Source organism: Microtus oregoni, unplaced genomic scaffold, assembly GCF_018167655.1.
Source record: "Microtus oregoni isolate MIOR12 unplaced genomic scaffold, Mior012 000045F_ref0000178, whole genome shotgun sequence".
NCBI classification, from domain to species: domain Eukaryota; kingdom Metazoa; phylum Chordata; class Mammalia; order Rodentia; family Cricetidae; genus Microtus; species Microtus oregoni.
In genome coordinates, this window is record NW_024543219.1 from 6,866,968 (window position 1) to 6,887,678 (window position 20,711).

General features: G+C 51.8%; 2 protein-coding genes across 5 annotated transcripts; both read left to right on the plus strand.

The window, feature by feature from the left end:
- Positions 1-2,568: 2,568 nt before the first annotated feature.
- Positions 2,569-5,532, plus strand: Mrpl52 (mitochondrial ribosomal protein L52). 4 transcript variants are annotated; one of them, XM_041634118.1, is made up of 5 exons: positions 2,570-2,642; positions 2,713-2,773; positions 2,847-2,914; positions 4,517-4,581; positions 5,365-5,532. In XM_041634118.1, the coding sequence occupies exons 1-5, from the start codon at positions 2,615-2,617 to the stop codon at positions 5,509-5,511; spliced, it is 369 nt and encodes a 122-aa protein (XP_041490052.1). In that variant the 5' UTR covers positions 2,570-2,614; the 3' UTR covers positions 5,512-5,532. The 4 variants fall into 4 exon arrangements, with proteins under 4 accessions (XP_041490055.1, XP_041490052.1, XP_041490053.1 ...); XM_041634119.1 differs by having other exon boundaries at positions 2,593-2,642; positions 2,716-2,773; XM_041634120.1 differs by having other exon boundaries at positions 2,593-2,642; positions 2,716-2,773; positions 4,517-4,588; positions 5,365-5,468.
- Positions 5,533-7,666: 2,134 nt separating this feature from the next.
- On the plus strand, positions 7,667-18,481 carry Mmp14 (matrix metallopeptidase 14). The gene is made up of 10 exons (XM_041634090.1): positions 7,667-8,057; positions 11,742-11,890; positions 12,326-12,448; positions 12,788-13,095; positions 14,095-14,256; positions 14,909-15,069; positions 15,264-15,402; positions 15,526-15,676; positions 16,152-16,267; positions 16,585-18,481. Exons 1-10 carry the CDS (start codon positions 7,950-7,952, stop codon positions 16,914-16,916), a joined length of 1,749 nt encoding a protein of 582 aa, XP_041490024.1. The 5' UTR covers positions 7,667-7,949; the 3' UTR covers positions 16,917-18,481.
- The last annotated feature ends 2,230 nt before the right edge of the window (positions 18,482-20,711 follow it).

The window sequence follows — 20,711 nt, forward strand, 5'->3', positions numbered from 1 at the left end:
TCCCGGTTTTGGCATTTAAAGACAGGGTTTCTCAGTGTATTCCTGGCTGTCCTGGAACTTGCTCTGTAAACCAGGCTGGCTTCGAATTCATCCTCCTACCTCTGTCTCTCAAATGCTGGGAATAAAGGCGTGTCCTGGCTAGGCATCAAGGGATCTTAATCAGTTTCATTTCCACTGCCAGTTAAGGAATTAACACTCTGAAAACTCAGAAAAATCTCAAATGTAACAGGTAGGTGTAATGATTGTTCTGTCTCTTTTAAGAGACAAGCCATGCCTACTCCCTCCCCCATCTGCTGAGGCAGGCTGATCTTCAGCTTCTGGCCTGAGCTCTCTCTTTTTTCTGTCTTCCTCTCTCTCCACTTCTCCCCGTCCCCTGCTTCAGTCTCTTTCTTCTCTCTCTGCTCTTCTCCCCTTCTCTCTTGCCCCTCCATAACCCCCTGAATAAATATCCAACCTCACTCTGCATGGCATACCTATCCATGTCTCTGTCTCTTGCCCGCCCGCCACATGTCTCCCTGCCTGGGACCAGCCACTGGTCAGGGACTGGCAGCCATCTCTGCCTGGGACTGGCTGTTCTCAGGGCCTGCTGCCTGCCACCACATGGCCCCACTACCACTGCTTGGGGACCTACAGCATTTCTGCTACCTGCCGCCACCAGGGATGCTGCAGCATTTTTAATTTTTCCATTACAGTAGGAGCAGAGACATCTCAACCATAATAAACAGGAGCAGACAGAATCAGCAGTTGAAGATGGGCTTTTATTAGAGTGAAGAAACAGATGAGTCAGACACACAGAGGGAAAAGGCCTTATGCAAAGGAGAATGGGGGGACTCAGAAAGACAAAAACCCAGTGTCTTCTCCAGGTCTGGGTTTTTGTTTGTTTTGTTTTTTAATTCTCTGAAGAATTTTCCTCCCCCAATTTACGGTTAGTCAGTTTGAAGACAGGATGGATGATTGACCCACAGCTGCTTTGTAAGGTGTCCTTATCTAACCTTGAATTGATGGAGCCAGTCCATCAGCAGGAGGCCTACAAGCAGGAAAAAAAAGGCCATAAGGCCCTTGGGTTTTTGTTTGTTTTTATGCACATTGGCCTTTTCCCTACACGTCCGTCTGTGAGAGGGTGTCAGATCTTGAGGTTACAGAATGTTGGCGCTGAGAATGAAACCCAAGTCCTCTGGATGAGCAGCCAGTGTCCTTAACCACTGAGCCATCTCTCCAGGCCCAAGGCCCTTGTTTTAAGCTACCAAGCTTTTGGTTTTTCGAGAAGGGGTTTCTCCGTGTAACAGCCCTGGCTGTCCTTGAACTCACTTTGTAGACATCAGGCTGGTCTTGAACTAAAGGCGTTAGCCACCATTGCCCAGTTACGGCCATGTTATTTTTGTGTATGTGGGAGATGGACCCAAAGTCTAAGCCCGCTAGGCAAGTACTCCACCACCAGCAACATTACCAGCCCTTAGTACACCTGGTTTTGGACTAAAGTTTCTTCATGACACCAGGTGTGGAATTTTCCTTGATTTTGGAGCACTTCAGAGCTCAGTTTTCAGGTCTGGCCCACTCAAAGTATACTTAACTCATGAGAATGTATTCTGGACGCTTTTAAAAAGAGGACTCAGAAGCTGGGTGATGGTGGCACAAGCTTTTAATCCCAGCACTCAGGAGGCAAAAGCAGGCAGATCTCTGTGAATTCAAAGCCAGCCTGGACTACAAAGCGAGTTCCAGGAGAAGCTCCAAAACTACACAGAGACACCCTGTCTCTAAAATAAAAAATAAATAAATAAATAAACAAATAAAAAACAGGAATCAGAGACAGATGTTGGTGGCACGTGCCCTTAATCCCCCTGCACTCCGGAGGGAGAGGCAGGTCTACACAGCTAGTTCCAAGACAGTCGGAAGTACACAGAGAAACCTGTCTCGCGAGGTGGGGGGCCAGGGGTTGGTGGGGGGGGGGGGGGGACCAGAGTTGCCGCCTTATATCCCAGCATTCTGGAGGCAGAGTTCAATGCCAGGTCTACATACTAAGTTCCAAAACAGACAGAGATACATTGGTTAACTCTAAAAAAAAAAAAAAAAAAATTAGCACCAGTACAACTTCCTAATGGTGTCCTCTGAGTCCTATTTCCATAAATGTTCTCACAAATAACATGCACTTTTCCTTCCCAGCACTCGGCTGTAGTATTAGTCATGTCTGTGACCATTTGTCTTCTCTAGACCCAACGCTCTAACTGACGAACTGGTTTAGCTACCCTTACAACTTCCTAAACCCACTCACTACTTCTTCGGTTTGGTTGGACGAGAAACAAATTTTTCTGGTTCGTTCTATACTTGATCATGTCTTGATCCGAAAACCAGTGTTAAAAACCATGCAGAGTGCTGCACAAAGAGGTTCGCTGGAGGCTTCTCTTTATCCCCAAATTCCAAAGCCTAGATGCACGCGCGGGATAGATCCTCCTGGCCAAAGCGCCCAGCCCGCAGCTGGCCCTGACTTCCGTACGCTGAGCCAAGATGGCGGGACCCGCGAATGAAAACCACATTCAAGATGTCGGCTTCCGGTTTGTCCCGCAGCGTCGCGCGTGACCATCGGTGCCACGCCCACTTCCGGTTCCTTTGCCACGGCATGGCTGCATTGGGGTCTTGGCTGTCCAGTGAGTGACTGTGGGGTTGGGGACCCGGGATCCCGGGGGCGGGCTGCCCTCTAACTCCTGGCTCTTGCAGTAGGTGTCCGGAGGTTGCACTGCAGCGCTGCGGCTCGGGCCGGCGGCCAGTGGCGACTTCAGTGAGTGCCGGGCGGGGGCGCGGCGGGACCTGGAAGCCGGCCGAGCCCTCACCCACTGTGTTTCCCCACCCAGACAGGGACTGGCTGCCAACCCTTCCGGCTATGGGCCCCTCACGGAGCTTCCTGACTGGTCTTTCGCCGGTGAGCCTTGATGTCAGGTTTTTTTCCTTTTCCTTCAGGAGACCACCCCCGGTAGGGATTGGGGGCGTGTCTGGGAAATATTGAACCTTTTACTTAGGCAAGAGTTTGAAGAAAGGAACTCTAATTTTGTCTGACTACAGAGCTGGGTGTGGCAGCTCACACCTGAAATCTTAGCTTTTGGGGGCTGAGGCAGAGGGATCACTGTGAGGTCAATGAAGTATGTGCCTCAGTGGGTCCCAGATTATCCTGAACTACAGAGTAAGATCCCCGTGTATAAATAAATAAATAAATAAATAAATAAATAGTAAGTTGGCTAAGGAAGGGGAGTAGGGGGATCATGACTTACAGATGTAATTCCAACTTAGGCTGTCCTGGGGCTGGAAGGGTGCATGGCTCTTAGCTTTTCAGGGGGGGCATGTGTGGTAAATGCATTTTTAGAATTTGACTCCACATACACAAGGAATTATTTGGAAAGCTGCTGAAAGGAACGCCGAAGATCCCTACCAGACTGAAGATGGCAGACTCAATCCAGAAGGCTTTTCTCTTTTTTTTTTTTTTTTTTTTTTTGGTTTTTCGAGACAGGGTTTCTCTGCGGCTTTGGAGCCCGTCCTGGAACTAGCTCTGTAGACCAGGCTGGTCTCGAACTCACAGAGATCCGCCTGCCTCTGCCTCCCGAGTGCTGGGATTAAAGGCGTGCGCCACCAACGCCCGGCAGCTTTTCTCTTTTTTTTTTAAAAAAAAAAAAAAAAAAGGTTATGAGCTGGAAAAGATGCCTCAGAGGCATTGACTGTTCTTCAAGAGGAACTGGGGTTATATTCCTAACCCCCACATGGTGGCTCACAACTCTTTGTAACTCCAGTTCCAGGAAATCTGGTGTCAATCTCTCTCACTTCCACCTGCACCAGGCACCCACACGGTGCAAGCAAAACATTCATTCACATAAAACTTTTTTTTAAACATAAAATGAGGAAAGAGTAATGACACATGCCTGTAATCAGAAGGCAAAAGTAGAAGGATTGAGAGCTAGGGAACAGCCTTGGCTGTCTAGTGAGACCTTACATCAAAAGTGAGCCAGATGGTGGTGGCACTTGCCTTTAATCCCAACACTCTGGAGGCAGAGGCAGCCAGGGTTTTGTGAGTTCGAGGCCAGCCTGGTCTACAGAGCAAGTTCCAGGACAGGCTCCAAAGCTACAGCGAAACCATGTCTCAAGAATTCAAAAAACAAAACAAAAGCAGTGAATTCAGCATTGCAAATGACCCTAATTCCATGCTAATCACATGACTAAATGAAATAATAGGAACGTGCTTTGGAACTCATTTTCATGACTGTTGTACCTCACCATTGAAGATGCTAGATGAATTTTACAAAACTAAGCTAGAGTAGTTGTGAACTGGTTTCCTCTTCAGTATTATTTTTGATGGACAGTGCTGGGACTTGAACCTGGGCCTTACATGCTAGCCCCCACCCCAGCCCTGGTGGGTGTGAACTGGAAGAGGGGAGCTAGTATTTCCCTGTCATAATAATTCCTGTCACATCATAGTATTTGGAGAAGATGGCCCAGTCACATTTACCACTTCCCTTTTTCTCTCCTCTCTCTGTAGATGGCCGTCCTGCTCCCCCAATGAAAGGCCAACTTCGAAGAAAAGCTCAAAGGGAGAAGCTTGCAGTGAGTAGCTGGAACTCCAGCAAGGCCTGCATTGTTTCTAATTGGAGGAGGAAAATTTAGATCATCATTTCTCTTTGTTTTCTTTAAGATTGACTTTTATATGTATGTGTTTTGCCTCTATGAATGTTTGTTCACCACATGTGTGCCTGTAGAGGTCAGAGGAGGGTGTCGGATCCCCTGAAACAGAAATTACAGATGGTTGGGAGCAGCCATGTGGGTGCTGGGAGTTGAATCTGGGTCCCATGTAAAAGCAGAAAGTACTCTTGACCACTGAGCCATCTCGGTTATTATAATTTGTTCTAGGTTGTGTTGTGCCTGAGCTGCTGTTTGGCGGTACTTGGGAGCAAACCCAGGGCTTCGTGGGCACTAGACAAGTGTACCACCAGCAGCTGCGTCTCCAGTCCTGACAGCCGATAACTTATTTATTTATTCATTTAGGCATGATATATAGACTAGGCTGGCTTCAAACTCACAAGAGATGGACCTGCCTTTGCCTCCCTAGTGCTAGGATCAAAGGATGGACCACCCTACCTGCCCAAGCCAAATGTTTTAATGGCACTGTGAGAAGGGATGGCTGGAGTAGGGGGCTTGTGGCAGAAACCAATAACAGACCTTCCCTTCACATTGTTAGCTCCCTTCTGTCAGGCAAATGCTGGTCTGATGCCAGTCAACAGCATCAGTATCCAGCTGAAATCCTTTGACTTCTGGAGAGAAAGGATATCTGCTCAACGGTCCGGTCTGCTTGAGCCCCAGATGTTATTTATTCTTTTCCTGCCATTTCAGAGACGAGTTGTACTGCTGACACAGGAAATGGATGCTGGATTACAGGCATGGAAGCTCAGGCAGCAGAAGTTGGAGGAAGAAAGGAAGCAGGAACATGGTCTTAAACCCAAGGGAATTTCACTGAGAAGTCCACTTCCACATCAATAAAAAACAGCTCCATTCACACTTTCCCAGACTCTCTGCCTTTCTTTTCTGTCACCAAATGCTTTATCCCATGAGAATGAAGTCATTTTTCCCGCCATTTGTATTGACAATAAAAGACCTCAGGCACCAAGAGGAACTTTAAAATCACTGCCTGTGAGGCTTGGCCCAGTGCCCTTAGTCTGCTCTCCATTCCAGTTCAGCCAGATCTTGCTCTGGGGCTATTATTTTGCCCCTGCTTTAGAGAACAAACCCAGAGCCCTGTGGGAATTAAGGACACCACTACCCTACCACTTAGCCTTGTTGCTCTGGGATTTTAATCTCTGCCATGCTTGCCATGGGGCCAACCCATCTAAAGAGCAGTGGCTGCTCTGAAGGAAGAAAAGGGGACAGTACCAGTTTTCCTGGTTTTACCCTTGTCCTCCTCGAGTCACGGCTTAGCCCATAAACAGCTCGTTTGTGTGCAGTTGGCATTCAATAAATGTTTTGATGAAAAGGGCTTCTCAGGGGCTGGAGAGATGGCTCATCAGTTAAGAGCAGTGACTGCTCTTCTAGAGGTCCCAGGTTCAGTTGCCAGCACCCTCATGGCAGCTCACAACTGTCTATAACTTCCTGACAGCCCTGGCAAAACACCAATGCACATACAATAAAAATAAAGAGGAAATTTGCTGTAGATTTTTAAAAAAGAAAAACGGGTTTCCCATCTGAGGTCGTTTTTTTCTTTTTGAGATAGGGTCTGCCTATAACTCCAGCTGGCCTGAAACTGGCCATGGACACCAAGCTGTCTTGCACTCGCCACAATCTGCCTGCCTGCCGCTGTCTGGGTTTAAACCATGTGCCACCATACCTGGCAGAAGTCTCTTTCTTAACCATCAACTCGTGTCCAGATACACGGTCCAGGAGGCCCCCACTCTGGAAAGCAGACCTAGGAAGAATTGAACTTGTATATTTAGTCTTCTGCTGAAAGAGTTCTGTTCTGACTGAATTCCAGAGGTTGGTTGAAGAGGGTTCTGTATTTCCTCACCCCTAACAATGCCCCTGTGGCACTAATACCCACTGTGCACCTCCTGGAAACTGCCAGTGACCTGGCAGCCCTTGATTTCACTGATCATGAGCCCTCCCCCGGATTCTGAAGGCAAGGACTTTTGTTCCCCACCAGTACTGGATGCTGGGCTTGCATCTTCCCACCATAAACGCTTTCGGTAGTTGTGGGTTTCAGGAGCTTCCCACCTGGCCTGTTTTCTACCCTCTGCTCTGCTGCTTCCCTCTACTGCCTTCCCTCCCTTCCTCTCCCCACTACCTCCTTCCTCTCGCTGACCAAACGCAATTCTTGGAGCTTACATTTCGCTGATGGTCGAGTTTTCTGTCTCCCACTCTTTTCCTGCCTCTGTCCCACTGCTTGGTGTTTTTCCAGATCTAATTCTCAACCTCTTATCTATCTGCCTTTCTTACTGCCAGCTTCAGCCTGTCCTCCCCTCCCCTGCATACCTCTCCTTTTGTTCTCCCAGCCCACCAGCACGGAAGCTGTACTCTAAGGAACGGTCTCCAGTGTAAAGACGGAACAAAACTCCAGAATCCTAACTCCCATTTCTTCCTCTTCCAACAATTTTAATCAGACTTCCATTTGGCTTTCCCCGACCTTGAACCCTTTTCCTACTAGCCCCTGCAGTTCACAATTAATGGAACAGCTAGATTGCAAAAGCCATTAATAAAGCAGTGGGCCCCAAAATTTAAAGTAATTGTGATTGTTGTTTGGTAATGGCTTCTGTTACAGTGTAAGTTTGGGGCAGAAGGAGGCTGTCCACAGGTCTCAGCACACACACCCCTTGTTAGTAAATGCCCCTTCCTCACGAGGCATTGAAAACCTTCCCTAGCCATCAGACCTCCCAACACTTAACACTCTTGAAGTGAGACATGCTGAATACTACGGGAATCAGGCCACCCAAAAAAATGCTTAGGAAGAGAAAGTCTTCCGCATCCGTCCCCTGGGACACCCAGTCTCCTAGTTAGTTGTCAGCTGTGGCCTCAACCCCTGCAGATGGCAGCCTGCACCACAGAAAGACAACCCCCCCCCCCTTTCTCTCCTGCTCTTGGCTGTAATTGGATTCAGGCTGAAACAACCACGTCCCCACCAGGAAAGGAGGGCATTGGGGCGGGGGCGGAGGAGAGGCTTTGGGAGAAGGGAGGGACCAAAGGAGAGAGCAGAGAAGGCTTCCAACTCAGTTCGCCGACTAAGCAGAAGAAAGATCAAAAAACGGAAAAGAGAAGAGCAAACGGGCACTTTCAGGAGCAATCCCCTCACCTCCAAGCCGGCTGCCCTCTAGGAATCCAAATTCCTTGCCTTCCGAAGACAAAGGCGCCCAAAGAGAGCGGCGGCTCGACCCCAGGGCGTGGGCCCCGCCGCGGAGCCCCCCGCACCGCCTGGCGCTCCGACGCCACGGACCATGTCTCCCGCCCCTCGACCCTCCCGCAGCCTCCTGCTCCCCCTGCTCACGCTCGGCACGGCGCTCGCCTCCCTCGGCTGGGCCCAAGGCAGCAACTTTAGCCCCGAAGTAAGTGAGCTCCTCCCGCCCTTCCCGGGGTTGCGCCCGCCGGGTAGGCGAGTCCGGGGGTCTCCAAGGGGACAGCCCCCGCTGAGAACCCCTCCCCCCCGCTGGCGACGAGGGGTTACACTCTGCTGCTCCGGCCTTTCTTTTCCCTCCTTATCTGCAAACTTGCAAGTCGATCCAACTTTTTGCCTGCCTCCAGCCTAACCCCTCCGCAGCCGCCGCCTCTTTCCCATTCCTCCCTTCCCTGGAAGAACTTTGCAGCGGGGCCCGGACCTCGCTCTCCCGGGTTCTGTGCACTCTGGCCAGGCAGGAGCTTCACAAACATTGGACTCCGCTCCAACCCCGCGCCGTCCAGGCCGGTGTCATACGGGAGTTGTTCCCCCAGTTTGGCTGCGCTCAGGTGCCCGCGGCCCTACATGGGCGCATCTGTACCAAGTGGGGCGTCGGGGGGCGGCCGATCGCTACCCGCCTCCCTGGACCGCCCTCGGTGCGGGCCTCGGGCCCTGGCGTCGAGGATCGCGACGGGCAGAACTTCCTCGCACACAAAGCTCTGCTTGTGAGCCGCTGGGCTCAGCCTGGCCACCACCTCCCCGCGTCCTCACCCTAACCGGCGCCGGGGGAGGGGGGGGCTTTTTGTTGCTAATTGTTTTTCTGAGTTAATTGCGGAGAGAGTTGGGGGGGGGGATGGAGTTGCTCAGCGAGCGACTTGAGAGCGGGCCTGGGTCACCCTCAAGCGTCCCGACTTGCTTGGGCGCCCCCACCCCCATCCCCAACCCTCCCATGACCGTTGCCCACCCCGGTCTGAAGGAAGCAGCGTGGGAGTAGTAGTCTGAGGAAGTTTTCCCTCCCTCTCTTATTTTGGGGTGAAGGTGGGAGATGGATTTAATCAGCTTCTTATTTTGGGCCATCCAACCCACTCATCCTGGTGAGGACCTGGGTGTGGTAGGGAAGGGCAGGGAAGGGCCCAAAAGGCAGGATATGGTCTGATTTGATTCCCTCTACTCTAGTCCCAGGCCGGATCACATCCTCTGAGGTGATGACTCCTGGGCACACGGGGCACACGTTGCCTGTGCCCCTGAAGAGACCTGGGGCTGAAGGGACAAGTGTGACCCTAGAAGTGGGGTCACACTGTGCATAGAGACTAGAAAGAGTAAAATCCTCTCTTACACTGGAGACCAAACCCATATGTCAGACAGGAGGTGACTTTCCCAGGCCTGAAGCTCCCATCTTAGCCCCAAAGAGAGCGCCTAACAAAAGGAACCCCTGGAAGACTGCCCACTGCCAACTTCTTTCTCTCCTCCCCAGCTTCCACTAGGTCCCCTAGGGGAGGGGCGGCAGCCCTGGCTCCACTTTAAGTGGGTCATGGTCGTCCCAGAGCCAGAACCACCATTTGCTTCTGGAACACAGTCGGGTGGGAAGCTGAGGGAGGGCGGGGCAGCCCCAGAAGAGGCCAGGATCCAAGGTTTGATGTGGAGCTGGAGAGCCCCCACCCTCTTGGCCTCCTACAGTGGGAGGTGTTCCTTGACTTTCTCATAGGGAATACCCTGCACTTACTGATCAAGACAATGCCAACCAACTAGGTTCTGCCACCCAAGATAGTTGTTCCTTCTCCAGGCCAAGCTGGCCTCGGGCAGTTAGGTCGGTCTCTTTCACCAGGCCTCCATAGCTCCACACTAACTCCAGAACAGTGTGTCTAGGGCTTCACCCTTCCCCCACTCAGCCGCAGACACCAGAGTCCTCTCCTGTGGTTCCAGGATCATAGTCTGTGGTTCTTGCTTCGCTCAGAGCCTGGCTCTGTGAGATGGAGAAAGAAACTTGCCCAGTCCGGGAAAGGAAGAAAATGATGGGGACGCTTTCTTTTCTGGCTTTGTGATACTCTTCCGGGGAGTCCTTTTCCTGACAAAGCATCCACTTTTCTCCACAGGGTACAGGGCAGGGTTTATGAGTGTGCTTATTTAGACCTGCCTTTCTCTTGAAAGGCCCGGAGGAGAGGGGTTTACCCAGAACTCCTGACTGTGCTGTTTCTCCCACCAGTTTCTCCATCCTTCTATTTGGCTAAAAAACCCTCCACTCCTCCTGACTTCCAGCTATGGGGGGAGGGAGCAGGCCACTCCCATCCTCCCATAAGCCCTGTAGCAGCTGTTACCCTAGCAGGGGTCAGAGTCTACAGGTGAGACTAGGTGCAAAGGGAGTTTCCTGCATACTTGGCACAGGCCACAGCAGGCAGCACAGGTCAGGGCAAGCCTTAAGATATGAGGGAACAGCTCTGGATTTACCCACCTTGCTAGGGCCCTCTGACATACAAGGGGTTAAAAACTCCTGAGCCCTTGGGAAGGGTTTTGGTTAACAGGTGATGCTAGGGAAGTTTGGCCAGGCTGATTGGCTGGGGGAAAGGCTGGGTTGTTTACAACTCAGGCCCTAACTCCGTCAGCCTTGAGGGGAATCACTTCCTGGAACTGTGTTGCAATTCCTGCCCCTGTTGGGCTCAGGTCCTAAGTCAGCTGCTCCTGAATCACCCCCAGACCCCACAAAGAGCATTGCTCCACCACCCGTGCCTAGCCCTGACGGGGAAGCATCATGTGGAGATAAATCCATCCTAATGACCACAGGTAGGAGATGCAGGACCCAAGGCAGCTTTGCCCTTTCCCCTCCAAATGCCCATTCTAGGCAACTTGAAGCCCCCTCTGAACTCCTTAAATAAGGTAAAACTGGAGTAGGCCCAGTTCTATCTGGATCCTGGCTCCCTACAGAAGAATCTAAGCATCTTCATAGTCCATACACAGCATGGCTTCTTTGACTTTCCAAGGCTAGATCGCTAGATCATAGAGTATTTATTTGGGGTCCTGGCTGACTAGCTACCACCTCCAAAGAGCCCAGCTTCCCCGTCAGCATCCAGCCTCGACCCTGGCTCCTTTCCTGCTGAGGGCCCTAGAAGTGTGGCACCTCTGTTGCAGGAACCCCCTCACCCTGTTCGACTCCACCATTCTACCTATCGTGGACATAACTCACTTTCCAATGGGACTTGCCATCTTTGCAAGGACTGAGAGAGGAGAAAATTTTTGGAGAAAATGCCAGCTCTAAGAAGACATTCTGGAGCATGGGCATGGCTTAGTAAAATGCTTGCGGCAAGCTTAAGGGCCTGAATTTAAACCCTAGCACCCATGGCAAACACCAGACAAGATGCACATACTTGTAATCTCAGCGTGAGGGAGGCAGAGGCAGGCAGAGGCAGGCAGTTCCCTGAGGCTTACTGGCCATCTAGCCTGGCCTAATAAGTGATCCACAGATTCCAGTGAGAGACCCTGCCTAACAAAACAAGGTGGACAGCTCCCAAGGAATACACCAGAGCTTGACCTTTGACCTTCACATGCATGTAAGCACCAACCAAAAACATCCTAAGACTCTCTCAGTCCACTAATGCTCTCAATTACTAGAGTACGACAACCAGTCAGGACCAATGGCTCTCCAACCTTATAGCTGTCTGCTCCCTATCACCCTTGGGGACAGGCACATTGGGATCTAGATCAATATAAGTCAGCCGTTAGCCTGAAAGTTCCTGGCAGAACCAGAATGGGAGCCCATCATATTTCTCATTGAGCCAAAGACATCTGCCAGGCACTGTGGAGAGGCAAGTGGGCCCCCTGGACCACGTGGAAAATTCTCTAAGCCACATCCCTCTCCCTACAGGCCTGGCTGCAGCAGTATGGCTACCTACCTCCAGGGGACCTGCGTACCCACACACAACGTTCCCCCCAGTCACTCTCAGCTGCCATTGCCGCCATGCAAAGGTTCTATGGTTTGCAAGTGACAGGCAAGGCTGATTCGGACACCTTGAAGTAAGTTCCTAATGTCCACTGAGCACACCGAATACCAGAAGTGCCGCCACTTGAACCTGCCCCTGTGCCAGTGTCCCATCCCTCTCCCATTGGTATCATTACCTGGCCTTTCCCTACACTGGCATATACAAGGCCTCACCCAACACTGACCTGGGGGCAGAGGCCAGGACCCTGGGTCAACTGTGGCACTCCACTCTCTCCCCTTGAAGACTCACTTGTTTATTTGTTTGCTTGTTTGGTTTGGTTTTTCGAGACAGGGTTTCTCTGTAGCTTTGGAGCCTGTCCCGGAACTCACTCTGTAGACCAAACTGGCTTTGAACTCACAGAGATCCTCCTGCCCCTGCCTCCCGAGTGCTGGGATTAAAGGTGTGCACCACCACCACCCGGTGCTTTTTTATTGTTTGTACTATGCTGACCCCAGTGTTTCCTCCCCAGGGCCATGAGGCGCCCTCGCTGTGGTGTGCCAGATAAGTTTGGTACTGAGATCAAGGCCAATGTTCGAAGGAAGCGCTATGCCATTCAGGGCCTCAAATGGCAGCACAATGAGATCACTTTCTGGTGAGTCCAACTACTAGAGATTGTTCTTGCATCCACTACCCTTCCCTCTTAATTGGATAAGGTAGAGGCAGGGGTGGCCTGTACTAGTCTCCTCCATTCTTAGGGAGTGGGAAGGAAAAGAGCTCTAACCTTGCAGAGAAGCACAGCCATCTGGGGGATACACTAGTGCCGACACCCCCAAGACTTTGGTTCTTGGGGCTGAGACATCAAATATGCACTAGCAAGGACAGCAGGTCTGGCAAGGTGGCCGGGCAGTTCAACCAGGGCTGGGAGAGCACAGGGAACTTTGCCTCATTTATCCTAACGCTTCCCTTCTCTACCCTCATATCTGGGTGTCAGCATCCAGAATTACACCCCCAAGGTGGGCGAGTATGCCACATTCGAGGCCATTAGGAAGGCCTTCCGAGTATGGGAGAGTGCCACGCCACTGCGCTTCCGTGAAGTACCCTATGCCTACATCCGAGAGGGTCATGAGAAGCAGGCTGACATCATGATCTTGTTTGCTGAGGGTTTCCACGGTGACAGTACACCCTTTGATGGTGAAGGGGGCTTCCTGGCTCATGCCTATTTCCCAGGCCCCAGTATCGGAGGGGACACCCACTTTGATTCTGCTGAGCCCTGGACTGTCCAAAATGAGGACCTAAATGGTGAGTAAGGGAACCCTGAGTTCCACCCTGGGTAGTGTGTGCTGTCCCTTGTTTATAGAGGGGTCTCCTTCCAGAAGCTAAGCTAGCAGTATGTAGTAGCCAGCCCGGTCTGCATAGTAAGTTTCAGCCAGCCAGGGGTACAGTAGTGTGACCCTGTCTTACAAATCAATAAAATTAAAAAATAAGTCTAAGGGCTGGGGCAGGAGGATTGTGAGTTTGAGGCCTGCCTCAATAAACAATAAAGCCAGGCAATGGTGGCACGGGCCTTTAATCTCACCCAGCACTCGGGAAGCAGAGGCAGACAGATCTCTGAGTTCGAGGCCAAGCTGATCTACAGAGTGAGTTTCAGAACAGCCAAAACTACACAGAGAAACCCTTTCTCGAAAAACAAAAAACAAACTAAAACTTAAAAATAATAATAATAATAATAAAGCAGGGCATGGTGGCACATGCTTTTAATGCCAGCACTCAGGAGGCAGAGGCAGGCGGATCTCTGTGAGTTCAAGGCCAGCCTGGTCTACAAAGCTAGTTCCAGGACAACCAGCGATGTTTCACAGAGAAACCCTGCCTCAAAAAACAAACAAACAAACAAAAAAACCAAAACAGCTAAATACTAGCCACACAAGCCTAGTGTGAAAACAGGAATTACATTTTAAGCTATTTATGTCTGTATATTTGGTCTACTGTCACTACCTTGCCAATCACAGACTTAAAAGTTTCCTTCTCACCCACTTCTCCAGGCAAACACGATGCCTACCTAGCTTTTAGAGGCAACTAAGCTCCACGATGTAGGTTTTCTTGGGATTGGAATCCTGCGCCAGGGCGCCCCGCCCCGCCCCACCCCACCCCACCCAGAAGAGACAGGAAACTGACCCTCAAGATTTGGTCACTTTAGGTGGAAAACACGACCGGCAGGCTTATCTGTGAACCTGAGGTCTCTGAAGGGGAAGCAGGAAGCCTACGAAGGGTCCCAAACTCTCACCATCTCCATCCCTCCAGGGAATGACGTCTTCCTGGTAGCTGTGCATGAGCTGGGCCACGCTCTCGGCCTGGAGCATTCTAACGACCCCTCTGCCATCATGGCGCCCTTTTACCAGTGGATGGACACAGAGAACTTTGTACTGCCTGACGATGACCGCCGCGGCATCCAGCAACTTTATGGCAAGTTATCCATCCACTTACCTGTTCCTCTGCCTCTGCTCTTGTCCCTTTTCAGTCTCTGGTCTGCATTTTCCCCACGGCGTACCGTGAAGGTTGTACGTACATACGCACCACCTTTCACCGCCTCTCATAGCTCCGACTCTTTTAAGTTTTTTTTTATAAGTATATTGCAAATATGTATGTATGCATGTACCACGTCTATGTATGCCTGGTGCCCATAGAGGCCAGCAGAGGGCATTGGATCTCCTGCCGGGTGAGTGGTGGCAATGAAACTTGGATCCTCGGTAGGAACTGCGAGTGCTCCCAATCAGTCAGCCGCGTCTCCAGCTCCGCAGCTCCCACTTTCATGCATACCTTTTGAACATACCAAGCTAACCTTCTCCAAAAACCTGTTCACACTAAAAAAAAAAAAAAAAAAATACTTGTTTTTATGAGAGGTGTGTATGTGTCCACAGAGCTTCTAAAGGTTGTGAGCCCCCTAATATAAATCAAACTTCATCCTCTGCAAGAGCAGTATTGCTGTAAGCACTGAGCCATCTCTGGATCACCCCCACTCTCTTCGTGCTTTCTAAGGGTGCTGCTGTCTGTTTATCTGTCTATCCTTCTGTCCTCTACCTCAAAATCTGAAGTACCCTATTGTTCTCTTCCTCAGGGAGTAAGTCAGGGTCACCCACCAAGATGCCCCCTCAACCCAGAACTACCTCTCGGCCCTCTGTCCCAGATAAGCCCAGAAACCCCAGCTATGGACCTAACATCTGTGATGGTAACTTTGATACCGTGGCCATGCTCCGAGGAGAGATGTTTGTCTTCAAGGTGAGAGATAGAAGAAGGCAAAAGGAAGAAGGAGGAGGAAGAGAAGGGGGCAGAAGGGCTCTCAGCAAGGAAGCTGGGTGGCAATAGTAATAGGAGGAATGAAAGTTAGGAGCACAGGGCTGAAGGCAGTGGGGACGCTTTGGGGGCTGCAGAAGAACAAGGCATAATGCGATCCCACCTTTACTGGTTTCTAGGAGCGATGGTTCTGGCGGGTGAGGAATAACCAAGTGATGGATGGATACCCAATGCCTATTGGCCAGTTCTGGAGGGGCCTGCCTGCATCCATCAATACTGCCTATGAGAGAAAGGATGGCAAATTTGTCTTCTTCAAAGGTAACCAGACATTTCATGGACTGGGGAAGTTGAAGGGTCTCCATGGATGAGCTGATTCTGTGTCATTCCCAAAGACCTCAGAGTCAAGCTGAGTCCAGATTCCTCCTTTCTGTCTTATCCCAGGGGATAAGCATTGGGTGTTTGATGAGGCTTCCCTGGAACCTGGATACCCCAAGCACATTAAGGAGCTAGGCCGAGGACTGCCGACTGACAAGATTGATGCAGCTCTCTTCTGGATGCCTAATGGAAAGACCTACTTCTTCAGGGGAAATAAGTAAGATCTCCAACCCTTCGCCCAAGCCTCTCCACTGCCACCCCAAATAGCCTAATCCCCACATTCTGAAGAAAGGCCCACTTCCCCTCCACCTCCAAGGTGTGTTGCCCTGGAACTGGCTGAGTCTTTATGTTGCCTAGCAATTGGCAATTTTTCTTAGTGCTGCGTGCGTGGGATGTGACCGGGTCACCGTTTCAGACCTGGTCATTTGATGCCTCCTGCCCCCAGCACTGTGTCTCCACCCCAGCCACCAGGCACTGTCATTAAGGGCCGCTGGTGGCTCCTTACAGCCTGGACCCTCCCTTCCACCTCCTCCTTCCGCCTCTTTCAGCTGCAGGCCCTCATTACTCAAAACCCCTGTCCCCAACCATGTCCATGGCTACCCTTTGTTCCCCGGTGCACTCTGTCATGGGTCTGCTAACCTCTGAGGGCATGCCCGGTATCCAGCCGCTTCCGTTTCTCTCCCCTCCCCCAGGTACTACCGTTTCAGTGAGGAGTTCAGAGCAGTGGACAGCGAGTACCCTAAAAACATCAAAGTCTGGGAAGGAATCCCTGAGTCTCCCAGAGGGTCGTTCATGGGTAGCGATGAAGGTGAGTGGGCAAGGGAAACTGTGTAGAGAAGGAAGGGCACGGGGAGCTGAGGAAGAGCAGAAAGACAGAGTGTCTAGTGGAAAACATTGACGGTGCTTGCATACGTAATGCCACCCTCGGTCTGGCCACTTTTCCAACTTGGTGCTGTAATCAACTCCGTTCTCCACTTGAGGAAGCAAACGTTGAGGAAGATTGAGAGGTAAGCTTAGCTGCCCATCGCACTAACCGTGCTTTCTTCTTTTCTCTCTTTGGGGCCTTTATGGACTCTGCCCATCCTGGTTCTTGTCATCTTCCACCGTCCTCTTGGTGCCCTTCAGTCTTCACCTACTTCTACAAGGGGAACAAATACTGGAAATTTAACAACCAGAAGCTGAAAGTAGAGCCAGGGTACCCCAAGTCAGCTCTGCGGGACTGGATGGGCTGCCCTTCGGGAGGCCGCCCGGATGAGGGGACTGAGGACAAGACAGAGGTGATCATCATCGAGGTGGACGAGGAGGGCAGCGGAGCAGTGAGCGCAGCCGCCGTAGTCCTACCTGTGCTGCTGCTGCTCCTGGTGCTGGCAGTGGGCCTTGCAGTCTTCTTCTTCAGACGCCATGGGACCCCCAAGCGACTGCTTTACTGCCAGCGTTCACTGTTAGACAAGGTCTGACCCCCACCGCTGGCCCACCCGCTTCTACCACAAGAACTTTGCCCCTGAAGGCCAGTGGCAGCAGGTGGTGGCAGGTGGGCTGCTCACACCCATCCTGAGCCCTCTCTCCCTCCGGTCTCCCTTCTCATTCCCTAATTGGCCTCTCCTACCCTCACCCAGCATTGCTTCAGCCATAGGTGGGTCCCCTGAGGGCTGAGCAGGAAGGTGGTCTCTTCCTGCCTCTGGCCCTCAGGGGAAACCTCACAGCTTGGTGTGTGTCCAACCCTATTTGAATGTTTTCAGGGCTCTGCACTTGAAGGCAAGACCCTCTGACCTCATGGGCAAAGGCCAAATGAGGTCACCCGCTTCTTTTCCATCCCCTAACTGCATACCTTAAATCTCTAAACTCTGACCTCAGGAGGCTCTGGGCATCTGAGCCCTCTAAGTGCCAAGTGTACCCAGTTGGCAGCCCTCCCACCACCGACTAAAAGGAACCTGAGAGTGTATGTTGGAGGTGGAAAGATTGCTCAGCTACTCTAAAGACTTTGGTTTTTAAAAAAAATCGCTCAATGACGGTCTTAGTGGCTTGAACAACCAAGTTTCTCTCCATAAAGATCTGCCTCTATCCAACCCAACCTGGAGAACGTCCAAAGGAGCCTGAGCCATCTAGGACTAAATGGGTTTGAGGAAACTTTTGGCAAAACTGGCCCCTCCTGAATAGCCTTGGATGTCCAGATCAAGGTCAGAAGAGCTGAAAGCAGGGGGAACGGGCCCGGGTACAGAGCGGTCAAGGGGAGACAGCGGGATCTGGAACATGGGGGAAAGGAGCCTTATGGCTCAGAGTAGAAAAAGACCGGTTCAAATGCAAGTTGCTGGGGCTGGGACCCAAAGACAGCAGTCCGAGGGGACAGGAAATGAGGTGTGGAGGTAGCAGTGTATGCCTGGGAGTCTGGGCAGACTGCAGGGCACACGCATGACACTGTGGTACCCAGGAGCGTGCACATTGTATTGGGTCTCAGAGAGGGCTTTAAGGAAGCCACACTGGCCTCTTTTCATCTCCTTGCTTACTGACTGTGGACAGGAAGGATAAGGGTGGCTACAGGAGTGAAGAGCCTATAGTACAGGGACTGGGGACTCCATAGAGACCAGACGAGGCTGGCAGTGGCCTAGCCTTGCTCAGTCTGTCTCACTGCACTAGTGAGGCAAGTGTCTGGGTACTCCTGGGTAGGGTGGGCCCCTCCCTCTCCTGATGCAGGCACTCCTCAGCCCATTTTACCTGTGTCCTGCCCTTCCAATTCCCCACCCAGCCAACCCATTTGGAAGTCTCCTTCAGCCACTGAAGGTGGTCAAGGTACTGGGGACTCAGGAGGGAGAGTGATGCCCCGTGGAGGGGTGAGAGGAAAGGAGTGTCTGGGTGGGGTTTGGGACTGGGGAAAACGGGGTGAACGGTGCTGGAAGCCCAGCTAAATTTCTGTCTTGTTTGGGTTTTTTGTTTTGTTTAATGTATATTTTTATTATAATTATTATATATGAATGCCATTCAAATCGTTCCTTTTTGTTAACAAGGGGCATGGGGATGGGTGGGGGAGGGGGGCAGAGGCAACTGACCTCAGAAACCTGCAGGGCGGGGCTGGGTCAGTGCCCTCTAAGGACATTTTTGACCTTGTTCAACCTTTCCACGAAGAATAAACTGTGTTTCACATTCTTTGTGTGACTATAGCTTGATGTTAGGGGTGAACTGGATGTGGCCAAGCAGGGCCAGGAAGAGCAGGCATTGAGAAGATTATTTCCCACGATGTAGGGGCTTAGTCTGTGTCATGAGTATTTATTCTTAGTGGACCGGTGAGATTGAAGGGCTGGAGTTGGGAGCAAGGCCTACCCCACTAGAGGTTAGAGGAGTGATTGGCAGAACCCAGCGTCCTTCCCCCAAATCCTTAAAAGTCTACCATTGCGTGTCAAAGCTGCCAGAGATAGGAGGAAGTGGTCAAGCTGAGACTATTTGGAAAATCTTCCTAAATTGCATTATTCTGCTGTGTGACCTGGCCACAGACACTCGAGTTTCCCCGCAGCAAGGGTATTCCCATGATCACATTAGACTGAAGCTCAGTGACAGACCCGAGAAAGGTCTTTAAAATCCGGGCATAGCAATGCCCACCTGTACTCTCAGCCCTCTGGAGACAGAGGCCGGCATACTGCTGGGCCAGCCTAGTCTACATCAGTAAGTTCTAGGCCAGCTGGGGCTACACAGTAAGACCCTGCCTAAAAAAGAAAAAAAAAAGAGGAAAAGGTGGTGGTTCCTACAGGCCTGGGACTCTGATGTTGGATTAGGAGATCAGGAAGGTGGGGGGAGGTGGCCCCATCTACTAGGCGTGTCCTACCTCTGGTAGCACAGTGTTTGTTAGCTGCCCAGGAGACCCAGGACCCTCAGGTTGCAAGGGTAGAATAACAAGGCTTTGTTCCACTTTCCATAGAAACTGCTGCCCTAGACAGGGTTCCCAGGCTGCTGACCCTCCCTTCCTCCGAAACCAGCCTGAAGGGAGGGGTCAGCTCAGTTGCTGAGTCAGCTCAGCTGGAGGAGAGCAGCCCCGTTCTCCCGCCTTCCCTTCCTGCCTCAGCCCAGGCTTCACTGGGTTTCTGCCCAGGTCCTCCACAGCCTGCCTTTCAGAGCCTGGCCCCACCTATACCACTCCTCTAGCCAGCTGCTCTGCAGGGTGGCTGGCATGATTACTTTGGCAGATGGGGTACCCAACCTTCCTGCCAGCCAGCAACCCTGACCCCAGGCATGGTCACCTGTGCCTCCCCTGCCAACAGCTGTTTGGCAGGGCCTTTGTGTCTCGGTGAAGTTAGGCACAACCCCCAACACCACCGTCACCATAAGGGATTTGGAACTGAGAAGGTGGCCCTGGGGGAAATCGGGGGCATCTAGGGGTAGTCAAGTCCGTGCATGTGACAAAAAACTCAGAAGATGAGCTCATGGCCCTTTGTGTTTTTGTGGTCCACATATGGAGGCAATTACAGATGTTGTCCAGAGGGAATTCTGCAAAACACAGCTGGAGCCAGTGGAAGAGCCCAGGAGTGGGGACTGCCAGAGGGAAGAGGAGGGGAGCCCAGGGCTGGAGTGCGGTTTCCCCATCACGAGGAAATTGTTTGGCTAGGATTCTGGAATCACAAGATGCTCTCTGAAGCCAAGGGGAAGAAATGGGAATGCAGAACTGGAGACAAAGGGGGATGAGCTGGAAGATTGCTTCTGCACAGACGGGACTGTGGGGCGGAGGCAGAAGGGTCTGGTGCTGATGATACACTTGGACCTGCCCGCTGGACCCCATGAGATTGCCCAGTGACCTTGGGAGGTGCTTTAGTGGTCATGAGGCCCCGCTTGAGTGAGCCACCATGTCAGGAGGCCGAGGGCCCTCTGGCTCCCAAGGACCTGCAAACTGCACTGGCCTGGCCGATTTCTCTGCTGGGCCTGACCCAGTTTCTATGGTTCCAAGTTCCTTTATTCGAAAGCAGCACTTGTGAGCCGGGCCAGCCAGGACGAGACAAGTGGAATATGTGAGGAGGCCTGGGCGGCGCTGGGGACACTGGTCTAAAAGGATACTAGAGTGGGAACAAAGGGCAAGCGATTTGTCCACCAACACACCCCACAACCGGAGGTGGGGGCCTCTCTTTCCATCACTCCCCTTTTCCAGCCTGGCGGACCAGATCAGGGAAGACCTTGGAGGAGCCACATCCTCCAAAAGAGAGTATGGGCAGAAGGGCATTGCCCCCCTCTAGAATCTGGTTAGCCTGCTGGTCCTTCCCTGCCTCTCTCCCAGT

Coding starts and splice junctions, on each gene's coding strand:
- Mmp14 (XM_041634090.1), top strand. CDS start 7,950: ATGTCTCCCGCCCCTCGACCCTCCCGCAGCCTCCTGCTCCCCCTGCTC. Junction 15,070..15,263: donor GAGAGATGTTTGTCTTCAAG/GTGAGAGATAGA, acceptor ACTGGTTTCTAG/GAGCGATGGTTCTGGCGGGT. Junction 16,268..16,584: donor GTTCATGGGTAGCGATGAAG/GTGAGTGGGCAA, acceptor GGTGCCCTTCAG/TCTTCACCTACTTCTACAAG.
- Mrpl52 (XM_041634118.1), top strand. CDS start 2,615: ATGGCTGCATTGGGGTCTTGGCTGTCCA. Junction 2,643..2,712: donor ATTGGGGTCTTGGCTGTCCA/GTGAGTGACTGT, acceptor TGGCTCTTGCAG/TAGGTGTCCGGAGGTTGCAC. Junction 4,582..5,364: donor CTCAAAGGGAGAAGCTTGCA/GTGAGTAGCTGG, acceptor CTGCCATTTCAG/AGACGAGTTGTACTGCTGAC.